Below are 14,121 nucleotides of genomic sequence, written 5' to 3' on the forward strand. Positions count from 1 at the left end.
CTGTGGGATTGTGGTCTGATTTAAAGCGAAACAAGTTATCTGCTAATCTAATGCTGAGTGTATTGTAATAGACAACATCTAACCGTTGATTCCCTCTAGTTGCTGGAGTAACCAGCTGTTTCAGATTTAGTTGTGCAAGAATAGAGTCAAGATTTCTTTTTGCGTCGGTATGTTTTGGGATTGGCATGTTAACATCTCCTAAAAGGATCGTATCTACAGCTGGATTGAGGTTAACGGTAAGCCATGCAAGGAGTTCATTTCTTGAATCTCTGGTGTGCTCAGGAATTAGGTATATAAGACAGATTTGTAATTTTATTTTCCCACTGAAAAAGGTAGCACAGGTGGCTTCAAAATTATCTGATTTGGAGAGGTGTTCCTTTGAAGACTGATATTCATCTTTATACAGAATCATGGTTCCTCTACCCCGTTTTTCAGTTCTTCCAGTGCCAATACATTTGTATCCAAGCGGATTAGCGAGAATGTTTAGTTGTCTGTTATTGCGTAATCACGTTTCAACAAGGCAAATGTAATCAAAGTCAGCCATAATCATGCAGGTTTGTAGCACAGGAAGCTTGTTGGAAATGCTTCGAACGTTCTGGAAAAAACACCGCAGGCTGCCAGTCCCCCGTCTCAGAGAATGGGGAGGATTTGGTTGTTACTGTGACGTTTCAGAAGGTCTATTTGATCTTATCATCCGTCTATCCCTGTATGGCTTGACCAGTGACCCTGCCGGCCAGTCCTGAAAATTCAGTAGCAACGAGGACTGTCCCATTGGGCACATGACAACAAATGAGGAGTAAGCAGGATACCTCGTCTTTAATTGTTTAACTTCCACTGTTAATCCAAACTCAGTTTTACACGTCTTTAATGTTACTGGGTTGTGTTGCAGGGCCTAATCTGGAGATAAAGATCTTCTCTCGTGTAGGAACAGCTGTAATATTATATTTGGCCAGCCTATTCAAATCTCGGTTGGATGTGCTACCAACGTCAGTACCGTGACCCTTGCGATTAGAAAAGCAAGGTGCTGTACACTGCCTGACATTATTACCAGTAGTGTGGGTCCATTCGAGGTGTTGCCACTTGTTTCTGGCAAAGGCGAATGCGTAATACTATTAGAACTGAGGTTGTGCAGTCTGTAGGATACTTCTGCTGTCCTGTTTTTTTCTCTTAAGTTTTCGCTGATGATATGATGATGGGATATGAAGAATCTCCGGACGTGAGAGGAACGGAGCCTCTGAGACAGTCGAGCTCTAACAGTTGTCCGCTCCATTTTCCTGTATATTCCGAGTGGCACTTGCCAAACCGCTGGACTGACAACTGGCTTTGTTATGAGTGGCGGGAGTATAGTTGACCTCACGATGCAGAGCGCAGTTGACTGCTTTGTTAATCTTTACACCTGGTTGATCACTGGATGACTGATGGGAAGAAGGGGCCTGTAGCCCTTATTCTTCATGCGGGTGTGATTTTCCAGGCTATCAATCTTCTCCACCAATCGCTTCACACTGTGTAGGATTTTGAGATTTTGCTCTTCAAGCAGGTTGTTTTCTTCTTACAGGGCGGATATGAGTTTATAGACGGGAAGTAATTGGTCAGAGAAGTTTGCAGAGATCTCAGCACTAAACTGCTGTAAGATAGATTCCGTGGACACGCTGGGCATCTTTGTAAGCTTATTTTTAGCAACTGTAACTAGAGGTGATGTTTCAGCTTGCTGCCTTGTGGGAGACGTTAGTATTCCACGCCTGCAATTTTCTGGGCAAGCATCACATCCAAGAATGTCTTGAATTGAGTCTTCGAGTATGGAGGAGTTGTTCTGGTCTGCAGCCTTGTGGAAAGAGAGGGATGTTTCCGTTACTTCAGACAAAAAATTTGCTCTGTAGTTTGAATGTCTTCAACCACATTTACCAGGTCAGTTGATTCTTTCGAGCTGTCTTGTTGGTTTGCACACGAAAGGCAAATAAAATTGTTTCTTTGCTTTGCTAAGCTTTTTAATATTCAAGGAGGTGCAGCAGCCTCCAAAAAACTAGTCACAAATAATACATTTAACTGCAAGAATCTCAGCTTTTAGACATACGCTACAAATTTTTTCAATGGGCACGCTGCTAGCTTCAGCCATTGTTACTATGAGGGAGAAGGAAACACAATGCTCCCTTAGTTATAACTCAGTTGGGAGTGGGTTGGAAATAGCAACAGACGCCGCTTATTGTGTTATTTACAGACGCTCTTTCTGTTGCCCTGGGCTACCCTTGGCCTTGTACGAGAATTATCTTAACAGTGGTGGTTCAAGAGCTATATGCAACGAGAAAAAAAAGGCAAATATGTGATATTAAAAATGTAAAATGGTGCTTTACCTGAAAGAGCAAAATAAAAAAGGATATCAACATTGGAAAGGGCTCCCTTTTGGCAATCCAAGCGTATAACGTGTTGTTCGGTTACTCATACTTAAACATAAAAACTGAAGAACTTAACACGAGCAAATTCTTGCACTGCCACCACACGTGACCGTAACGTAAGTAACAATTGATCATCAGGTTGCTCAGCACATGGTGCTTCAAGATGCTTACTGATGACCAATGCAGGGATGATGACAATTTGTGCTGATCTCATAATGGCATCTGACAATGGTTCATTGTTCCTAGTCTATCATTGCTGAATGTGAGACTTGGTGTCTTCGCTATGACAATATTATTTGCAATACTCAGCATTTCTGAATGGGGGGGGGGAATTAACAGAAAATATTCATAAGCAGCCATGTTATAAGTTAATGAGAAACATTTCTCAGGTTTTTATAAAAATAAAAACTGCTGCCATATGTGATATTTCACTTATAGTGTTCATAGTATTATTTACTAGGGAAAAAAGAAAATCAAAGAAGAATCCTTAACCTTCTGGCAGTTGAATGAAGATCATTAACACTTTTTTTTGCAATTTCACTTAGGAATAACTTGGAGTGTATTCAAAAGTAATTTTTTGCTACAGTTTCTCATCTTATACATGATTTTGTGATCAACACAGGTAATTTTCTGCTCCAACCATTCCATCTTAGTGAAATGGCCTACAGCCTAGTCCTCAGGCCATTCATAAAACAATCCATGAAGAAAACAATAGACTAGTTGTGTCACCCCCCCAAGGGAGAACCTCAACTTCCCAAATAAGATTCTTCTCTACCACGTTGCACAGCATGAGAAATTCATTAGTATAGCAGCGAAGTACAACATAAGAATCAAATTTTGAGGGAACAAAAACTCAGACAAAGTATAATGGCAACTTATTCAAAGAAGAGAGAAATCCACCCCTCTATGAGGGAATTTCCATAGAATTCTATAGAAATGATCCTCATAGCGCCCCCCCCACCATCCAAACAGGCAACCCTTTATCTCAGCTCTTCCAGCAGCACCAAGGACTCATCTCACCAGACATATACTGGTGGCACCTATTATTAGCTTTGTGCTTTCAGACATTAAATGTCATATAAAGCTGCAGGTTGTTTTATATTTAAAATTCATTTATTTTTTTTTGTAATCAACAGCATGCCTTGTTAACAGTCACCTTAAAAATATAACATATGCATAATAATTGCGGCTTTCAGTTGGTCAGAAGGTATATATGATGAAAAATTGCTGATAATATTTTATCAGCAATACACTTTTATCCATGCATATTTTTCAAGAAAAATGTATGAAAATTATCATGTGGTGTGAGGATGCACACAGCTAGATCAATGGTCACAATAATTGGATTTCCATATCTCTAGAATTGGTTTCATCTTTTACAGAAGGCAAGTGATAAAGAAACTCTGATTCATACTCTAAAAAAAGTTCAACCTTATTGGTCTACTTGGTGAGAATGATAGATATATTTAAGATATCAGCTGACATCCTGACCAACTGCTTGTGACTCTTGTGTTTCTTGTAGATCAGTAACTGTATTTACTTGATGACAGGTTTAACAGACACTCACAATTTCCTAAATTTAGCAAAGAAACACTTTGTAAGTCCAAGCTGTCACTGGAGGGGAGAGTGCCTTTATATAGTAAAGACTGCCATTATTAAGGATATTTTAATTTCAGTATTTTACAGTTTAGCATGAGAAGAAATGTGCCAACTGACATGCTAAGTTTGAACAATTGCCAAATATGATATGAAAGAGTAACACAGTTATAACAGCGATAATGTATATAATACCTTTCTTCATTCTATCATTTCCTGTGCTTTCCCTCTGGAACAACTTCATATGTATTTCCTGAAAATAACAACCTACAGAAATAATAGACCAACAGCAACAAATGTCTTCTGTCTTCCCAATCTTCAATTCATCCACAGCATCAGAGTACTAGATTCAAAACTTTTCACATTTGGAACTGTGTTCACTTAAGCAGTTCACAGAATTTTTAAATTATCTGTTATCAAAAGAACAGGACTGAATGCCAGTACTTACCAGTCACCATATTACGTAAAAAAAAAAAATATATCATTTTGCTGGCCTAGATGGGGGGAAATGGGGGAGGGGGAAGCAGATGATTTCAAATATAACTTGCATAAGGTGCAAACTATATTTGAAATTTAATAGTAGCATAAAATTAGAAACTCACTGGATAAAAAAATTAGGTGGATCAGAAATAATTTGCTGGAAAATTCAAACAAAATCAACAGAAAGTACAAACAAAAAACATTTATTATACTTCAGATGCAATCTGTGCTCCTCTTTGTAATCCTAAAGTATAGCCTTCTTTCCATCCTGCTTCTTCACCAAGACTGAAGCCTCTGGTAAAGCCCATTCTTTGATACCTTAAAAATGCAACATTATAGCATTATAATTCATTATAAATAGCAAATTATTTTAAATTGAAATATAATTACATAATATTCTCAAAATTTTCATTCATTTTGTAATATTATTAATAATTTAAATTATTAATAATTTAAAGGTAATAATTTAAATTATAGGTAATAATTACCTATAATTTAAAGGTAAAATTAAGGGCATCACAGAAGTAAAAGTTTATTATGCAATAACAGCTCTGACTCCAGTTGTTATAAATCATCATTATCAAAAATAATGATAATTTTAACTTTTTTATTTACTTGTTTACCCTCATTCCCCCCTTTTTATTTAATGCAGTCATTTGTCATTCCTGTGTACCATAAAGTAGAAGCTATGTACAGCCTTTTACACTGAAAAGGTCATTACCATTTTACTTTTCATTTGTATGCTGAGAGAGAAATAAGCTTGACAAAATTCTCAAATACTACTCATATTAACAAAATACTGAAAAGAACCAGTTTTTATATATACAGCACCAGCCCAATAAAAAAAAAAAAAAAAAAAAAAAAAAATGCATTTCCCCATTCCTTCCAATAATTTATTCAAACCTGCCTTAAATCTACTCTATATTCAGCATACGAGTCAAACTTTGCAGCACTAAAAAATTGTCTAAATTTTATGGTTAACATATATACCAAATATAAAATCTTAAGCTTGAAATTAAGGCACTTTCTTAGGGTTAGAAAGACATGAATTAATACCAATATATTTACAATTTATTACATGTAGATTTTTATAAAAATATGCATATTTTAAATTCTTTTACTCACCTTTTAAAACTCAAGAATTTGTTCATCTTCTTCATCAGATAAAAACAGTTCATACAATCAGTTGGAATTATGTTTTTGTGTGTATTTTTCGAGATCATCAATTTCTGATAACTAACTTGTTCTATATCAAGATGTTTGCAATTAGCAGTATACCGTAGTTCTAAATAGATAAGTAATGGTTCAGTTACAGAATCAAAGCCTCCCATGCAGAGCCAGATTTAAACTTGTTCTGGGCCTAAGCTATAACATGTATGAGGCTCTGGTTCACTGTGACAATATTAAAAAATAATTTTTAAGGTGGAGCGAGGCCCCTTGTAATATGGGGCCCTAAGCTGTAGCTTGTTTGTAAATCTGGCCCTTCTCCCATGTAAACATATAGCATCAATAAGAGCAATGCAATATTACTGATGCTTACAGATTTAGGTTTGTGATCAGAGGGGAGTACTGTATGCTTAATGTGCAGTGAAATAATGAATATACAGTATTAAAACTATCCACCTTTGCAATTTTAGATAGAAGAATATACCATAAATTGACTACTTTTTGCCTGAATGTGGATTTCTGTACATCTATTCTGCAACCATTGTTTGCCGATTTAAATGTATGCCCCTTTGCGTGTTTCAGCTCAAAAAGAGTAAAGATGTCATCAGCATTTAGTTTATTTAATCCTTTTAAAGCCTTATATACAGGGTGTCCCAGCTAGAGGTATCCAAAAATAATGGCTTATAATGCGAGAACCACTCATTATATTTTCTCAAATGAAAGCACAGTCGATAGAAAATCTCTCCAAGATTTGTTTCATCATATTTTGCCACATTTGGGGTATGGAGAATCCTCACCAAGTTATAGAAAATGAAAGGGACACACCAAAAGTCAATGTCTGGTTAGGAGTGCACAAAAATGCCGTCATTGGTCCATTTTTTTTCTAAACAGTTTGCCTATGAAAAAATGACTATATGACTATGAAAAAAAGCAAAAAAGCATGGGGCTTTATTAAACAATGTGTGTAAATTAAACAATGTGTGGTTAGTAAAGTTCAACCATATTGAACTTTACTAACCTTCGTAAAAACTTGGTGAGCTACTCAGTATAATAACAAAAAAAATATTTTAATACACACCTTATTAGATGCTGAGATATGTGTGTGTATTTTTGGATACCTCTAGCTCGGACAACCTGTACATCAATTTGGTTACCATGCAGATACTCAGCTTCCAAAGCTGCAATTTACAGAACCCCAATCTTTCTTGCTAAGGATATCCTTTAGCTCTCGAACTAATCTTTATGATCTTCTCTGCACTCTTTCCAACAGATCTATGTCCTTCCTAAATTCCTTCCAAAGCTATATACAGTATTACAGATGTGGCCTAATCACTGCCTTAACAATGGGATAAACACTTTGTACCTGCTGGCAAAATTCCTGTATATCACTGGCAAAACCCCATGGGCTGTTCTATCAGCTTGTCTGCACTGCTCAGAGAATATCATGTGTCAAACTGTACAATTACCCCAGGTTCTTTTTCATAATTCACTACCTTCAGTTTGGTATCACCCATATGGTATGTTATTCTGGATTACTGCTACTCAAATGCAATACTTTGCATTTATCACTGTTAAATCTCAACTGTCATTTTCCAGCACATCTGCTGAGTTTATCAAGATTCTCATGAAGTACCATATGTTGACTGATGTCCCTGATGTTATCACTGTGCCCAACTTTGTATCATTGGCAAACTTAGACATAAAACCTGATATACCTACATCAATATCATTAAGAAATATCAAAAACCATAAGGACCCAACACTGACTCCTATGGAACCACGCCTACTAATTAGCCATTCTTTTACCCATAGTACAGTCATATCACCATGAGAATGAATTCAAGGTCATCACCAGATATATCATGGGATTATGACTTCCATACTTCTAAAAGCAAATGTTCAATAAATCATTGATAGGACACCATGGGCCTTCCTTGCACCTGTCTACACTGCTCTGAAAATTTCATGCTTATATAACCATAACAAAATACCCAAATTTATTTCTTCCTCTATTGTTTTTAGTTCAACCCCATAAACTATACGTTATTTTGGGATTGCTGTTCCCTAAGTGTAAGACCTTGCATTTTGCGGCATGAAAAAGATAGCTACCACTTTTCTAATTATCCCTGAAGTATAAGTCATGCTGAAGAAGCACAATTTCTTCAGGATGTCTTCAACTCCACCAAGTGTATAAGTTATTTTGGGATTGTTGTTCCCCAAGTGTAAGACCTTACAATTTGCTGCATTAAAAGATAGCCCACTTTTCTGACTATCCCTGAAGTCTAAGCCATCCCAAAGAAGGGCAATTCAGAAAGACTCTACTTGATGCTGATCATTAACTAATCTACTAACCTTGACATGATTGCATTTGATGTCACCTTCTCTATTCTTTATTGATGGCATTTAAGAAAATCAAAAATAATAGTAATCCCAGTACCGAACATTGGGGAACCCTACTTCTTATGTTAGCCCAATCTCAAGAGTAACCATTAATCACAATCCTCTGCCACCTGTCCTACAGCCACCCTGTAATCTATCTAAAAACCTTCCCCGTGATTCCAACATTATCCAGCTTATACAGTAACTTCTCATGAAGCACTAAGTCAAATGCTTTGCTGAAATCCATATAAATAATTTGGAAATCATTACCCACATCCCACTTATGGGTGATTCTGTCAAAATAGCCAACCAGGTAGATTAAACATCATTTTCCCTTTACAAAACCATGCTATCTTTCCTTCAGAATTTTATTCATGACACTGATGAGGAAGTAAAGGGGTAAGCTATCAAAAGTTAATTTGAAATTTGGAATGCCAGTTAATAACCCCTCGTAGTATAGCTTGGTTCTGGTTATACTACGAGGGGTTTCTGAAAAGTAAGGTAACACATTTTTTTCTTAATAATGGTGAAAGGGAATGAGATGAAACACAGTGGACAGATATACCCATTAATAATGTTCGAAAAGAACGCCAGTGCAGTGTTGAGGTACTGTCGCCTCACAGCAGATTCCAATTGCAAAATGGTGGCTACCGTGTGAGTGTTGTCCAAAACAGGTGTTCGTGAAGTTATTCGCTTTTTTTGCAAGCAAAAGGGTCTTCACCAAGTGACATTCACCGTGAACTGGTTGCTGTGTGTGGCGAAAATGAGATGACAAAGAAGCAGGTGTGTTTTTGGTGCAATGAATTTAAAGTGGGCCACGTTGACATTGAAGATCGACATTGGGAGGGAAGGCCTTCATCGAGCAAGACAGAAGACAACATTTTGCGCATTAAGGGCATCATTCTTGAAAACAGGCAAGTGAAACTGTGTGAAATTGCACAAATAGCGAACACAAGTAAGTTGACTGTTCACGAAATTGTTCACAATGTACTTGGCTTTCGAAAGGTGTGCTGCTGCTGGGTGCCTTGACAATTATCAGAGGAGGACAAAGCAAAAAAGCATGGGGATGTGTCTGGAGTACCTGTTGCAATACAGCAACGAAGGAGAGGAATTTCTCGCTCGCATAGTCACAGCAGACTAAACGTGGGTTCATCACTTTACCCCAGAGAGCAAACAAGACTCCATGACCTGGAAACACCCACAATCTCCTGTGCGCAAAAAATTCAAAACTGTTCCTAGTGTTCAAAAAAGTCATGCCCACAGTGTTCTGGGATCACCAAGGTGTTCTGTTGGTGGATTTCTTGCCGAAGGGAGGAAGAATCAGTGCAACATTGGAAAAACTGAAAGCCAACATTCGACGCAAACGACCAGGACTCCTGACAAGTGGCGTGATTTTGTTGCATGATAATGCAACTCCACACACTGTCCACACCACTCGTGAGCGGTTGCGCCGTAATCGTTGGGAAACTGTCACATCCCCGCTCCCTACAGCCCAGACTTAGCACCTTCAGACTTCCATTTGTTCAGCCCCCTGAAAAAACACCTTACAGGAAAGCATTTCAACCACGGATGAGGAAGTTCACCAGGCAGTGCGATGTTGGTTTCTGCATGTAGGCACAGACTTCTTCAGTACTGGTATTGATAAACTGATCCATCATTGGGACAAGTGCATCAATAAAATTTTAGACTCTGTGAAGAAGTAGTACAGGTTCACTTATTTCTTGGTGTGTAATTTCAACTTCGTATTATTAAACGTCGTCGAGAGAAAAAAATGTGTTACCTTACTTTTCGGAAACCCGGTACTTCAAAAGAATTTGGAACTTTTATAAACGTGATCTGAAAAATGACAATTAATTCAATGTTTCTAATGTGTGTATGTGCAGCAAACACATCAGGCAGTTTTACTCAAATCTATGATAGATGTGCATTCTTGTGTGTGCTATTCTGATAGAGGACCTGGTCAGAAGTAACATAGATAATCAGCGTACATATCAGAAAACTATAGAACTAACACCAAACACTTGTTTCCAATCCATCATATGCATTAAGAATCATCTTGTGGAAGTGCAATGGATCCAGTCCACCCCCTTCAATAATTTCAACAGGAAAACTGGCAGGTATATCAACCCCCCTCCTCCCATCAGATACTCTTTAAGGGAGCTGCCAGCACTTCAGCCACTAGAAAGAGCCTATAGCTTCTTATAATAAGCAGTGTTCTCCCCAGAAAATTTTGCCAGCCAGGTGGCATTATGAAGTAGCCGGGCGGGAAATGTAATACTTCGCAATATTATAAATTTTTCTGTTATTTATAAATGTGACTTAAGCGATCCAGAGCAAAAATTAATTGCATAATTTAACATTATATGCTCCTGTCGCATTGACCTCAATTGCATAGTATGTTCAAATTAATACTGGTCAGTTAAATTCACCGGCTGGTGTGCCCATTCGATAGGTAATGGGAAGAACATTATATAAGTGATGCCCTGGAGACTCAGGCAGAATACCTGGATTACCATGCCAATGACTCCCTCTAGCACTTGACACGAGAAGCAACTTCCTAAAGATGAAGAGAGGAGATGATATATCTACCAATGTCGGTTCAAATTCACAGAGAGGCTGAATTGGATCATCATCCCTCCACAAACCCTTTCTGTTTCTTGCTGTGGATGATGGGTAGGAACTGTAATGTTTGTCACTGGCTCATGGTTTCTAATATATATACAATGATTGGCCAAGTTGTTTCCACCTAGGTTCTAGATTCAAACAGTATGTGAATGCAAATTCATCAACTGTATTCAGTACAGGAACTCCTCGACTTACATAAGGGTGCATTCTGCATAACTACATAAGCCGGAATTTCCCCTATGCTTGTGCAGCACTCGCAACTGTGCTCACTGAATTGATTGAACCAAAAAAGAAATGTTCGATAAACATGTAAATAGAATTATTTATTCAATTTTTTATCTCATGCGCAGGAAAAATTAAATGCCCGCAATTTAAAAAAAATTAAAAAAGAGAGGAGACAGGCATAATGTCAGTAAGTTTTACCTCTTGAGCATCGTTGCCAGAATCGATGTCTTCAGCTGATAAGTACGCCGCTGCGGAGGTTAAGGGCTGTGGAGATTTAGAAGGGGTCGGCCACTCAACCTTATGAAAGAACATATTAATGGATGACCAGATGGTGGCTTTTTTCTTTTCATCATAGATTTGTTTGTAGCAAGCAAGCATTTCATTTACCCCTCTATTAACTTTTAAGATTGTTTGCTGTCAGGATCCATCTTCTCAAACCTCGCCATTGCCGATACAATTTCACGAAATGCCACCGCCATCTCTCTGGTGATGAAGCGTCTCGGCTCCTCATTTGGTTCATCTTGAGCTTCATCAGCATTTTCTTCTTTCACTATTGCTGCCTGCAAATCAATAAGTTCTTTGTTAGATAATTCCTTCTCTTCTTCCTCTATTAACTCCTCCATGTTTTTGGTATCAACCTCCAACTGAAGTAGCTTTGCAACCTTTACAATCTTATCTGTAACCTCTTCATGTGATTCGTCTTTTTCAAATCCTTCGAAGCCTTTTACGTGCCACAGGCATATTTTCTTCCATGCGTCATTTAAACAACTTTTAGTAATTTCCGCACAGGCCTTATTAATGTTTAAGAAGGTATGGTAAATACTGTAAGATTTCCAAGTCTCTTAACATAGAATTTTTCTCATCGTCTACTGCATACAATGCCTGAGCAAATGTTGTGCGAAAATAGTATGCATTTAAATTTGAAATAACACCCTGATCCATAGGTTGGATGAGTGAAGTCGTGTTTGGCAGTAGAAATATGACTCTCACGTTCGAATTGAAATCATCTAGATGTGTAGGATGTCCAGGAGCATTATCTAATAGAAGCAAAATCTTGAAAGGAACATCGTTGTCTTTACAATATTTTTCAACCTTGGGAATGAAGCAGCATTTAAACCAATCCTCAAAGAGAGATATTGTTATCAATTCTCTCTGATTCAATTGGAAATGCATGGGTAGGGTGGCTTTATTGATGCCCTTAAATGCACAAGGATTTCCAGAATGGTACACAAGCAGTGGTTTTTTTCTGTAATCTCCTGCTGCATTAGCCCAAAGCAAGAGTGGCCCTATCTTTTGAAGCCTTGCAACCTGGCATTGTATTTTCCTCTTTGGTAATGTATGTTTGATCCGAAATTTTTTTCCAATACAAAGCAGTCTCATCAATGTTAAAATTTGCTGAGTTAAATAACCATCTCCATCAATAATTTTTTCCAACACTTCACAAAATTTCTCTGCAGCTGTAGAATCTGCACTGGCGACTTCACCGCATACTTTAACGCTGTGGAAACCAGCATGATGCTTGAACCTATTAAACCCTCCGTTGCTTGCCATGAACTTGAGTTGGAGTTAGCCGTACTTATCCTTAATATCTTTATAAATACGTGTTGCTTTTGCTTGAATGGTCATTAGACTCAGGGGCACTCGCTTCTGAATCTGATTTTCCATCCATATTATTAACAGCCGTTCCATCTTCGATATAGCACCTGAACGCTGTTTAGTGATCACTATTGATCTTAAGTGGGTTGATCCTTTAACATGTTCTTTTATACGTGCACTGTCCCTTAAAATAGTATTCACTGTTGAAGCAGTGAGACCTAATTCCCTTTCAATTGATGACAAACTTTGTCCTGCTTCATACTTCTTAATCATTTTCATCTTAATTTCTAAATCAATTTTGTTTCATTTCCTGGCACTGCCAGCACTTGCACTTTCCTGTGATCCCTTTCCCTTCATCATCGTAATACGTAAATAGGAATGAAGAGAAGTTTCTGAAATTTTTTCTTTTTATATGATTGAAGATTTCAGCGAAGGGGAACACATTTCACCATAACAGCGTAAAAACCCACACAATTGCAGTTATCGGTATTATCGCAAATGCAATAAGATCGAGTTTACTACCCGTTTATAGTTAGATGCACTAACAGAAAAGCCCAATAAACCGGAAAGTGCAAATTGTTTTTATTGTTTTTTGGTTGTGACCTCCAGAAATGTGCTTTAGAAAAATATCACAAAGGCGTTCAAAATTGATTCTTATAACGGGAACATATGACAACGATGAAAGTATAGCACAATTTCCATTATAAATATGACCTTTTAGAGAGATAAATAGCTTAGTAATATAGCGAAATTTTCAACTTCCAAGGACATTGGAACGAATTGCAAAAAAAAAAACAAAAAACAAAAAAAAAAACACTGCGTTATTGGGTTCACATTACGATATTTTCACGATACCTCCATTTATTCCTACTGGATGCAAAAACTTAAGTAAAGTCAAATTTACGTAAGTTGAGTATTACATAAGGCAGGGAGTTCCTGTATTACCATCAATCCTCACCCCGGGGACGGTCAACTTAACATCTTATCCATCCATCAGTCAGTGAGGATTACCTGAGTTTACCAGGTGATCTTCAAAAACAAAAGATTGTCTCTCCATTCACTTAAGATTGCAGTTCATTCATTAGCCATTCCATAGTCATGAAGCCAGATTTTTAATTTTAATTCATGGGCAGTCAGGTCTAGCAGTTTGTAACACTGTCCCTATATAACTTTCTTGTTAAAAAAACTGTTTAAAGCTTGTGCCTATGAAGTTAAAAATTTGTATTATCACTTTTTTTTTTAAATGAAAACCTGAAACATAAAAGGTATTAGAACCTATAGTACTTAGTACCATGCATGGGTTGAAAGTTGAGAAGATGAAAGAAGATATTTGTTGACCATATAGACTTGAACTTCTATAGATTGTATTTTCAGGAAATGTGTGAAGGGAAGTTGTTCCAGAAAACCGAAGTTGAAAGAATAGATGAAGAAAAGTTGGTCCTGTAAGTTTGAAGTTGAACAGGAAAAGGTTTGTTTGTTTGTTTGGTTTTTTTTAGGAGCATTAGCAACTAAGGTCATATTGCTCCAGGATATGCGGTGGTCATTCCTTGACCTTTCTGCATCCTCCGTATTTGGTGGTGACGGGCTCGAACCCCGGTCTAATCAAGAAGTGTGTGCTACGCACTGCTGCTCCTTCCCACCTGGCTATGGAGGCACCTAACAG

The 14,121-nt window shown here is 37.5% G+C and overlaps 1 protein-coding gene across 2 annotated transcripts in view; it reads right to left on the bottom strand.

Moving 5' to 3' along the window:
- Positions 1–14,121, bottom strand: part of LOC150082159 (protein LTO1 homolog) — a 58,258-nt gene that overhangs the window by 24,973 nt on the left and 19,164 nt on the right. For both annotated transcript variants that reach the window (XR_016547308.1, XM_090380020.1), the window contains exon 2: positions 4,679–4,784. Coding sequence is in view for 1 of the 2 variants with exons in the window: in XM_090380020.1 (XP_090236146.1) it covers positions 4,679–4,784 (106 nt within the window). In the remaining variant the exon portion in view is untranslated. The remainder of the gene's footprint in view (positions 1–4,678; positions 4,785–14,121) is intronic.

Source organism: Mastigoproctus giganteus, chromosome 8, assembly GCF_048544385.1.
Source record: "Mastigoproctus giganteus isolate SK-2022 chromosome 8, ASM4854438v1, whole genome shotgun sequence".
Taxonomy (NCBI): Eukaryota; Metazoa; Arthropoda; class Arachnida; order Uropygi; family Thelyphonidae; genus Mastigoproctus; species Mastigoproctus giganteus.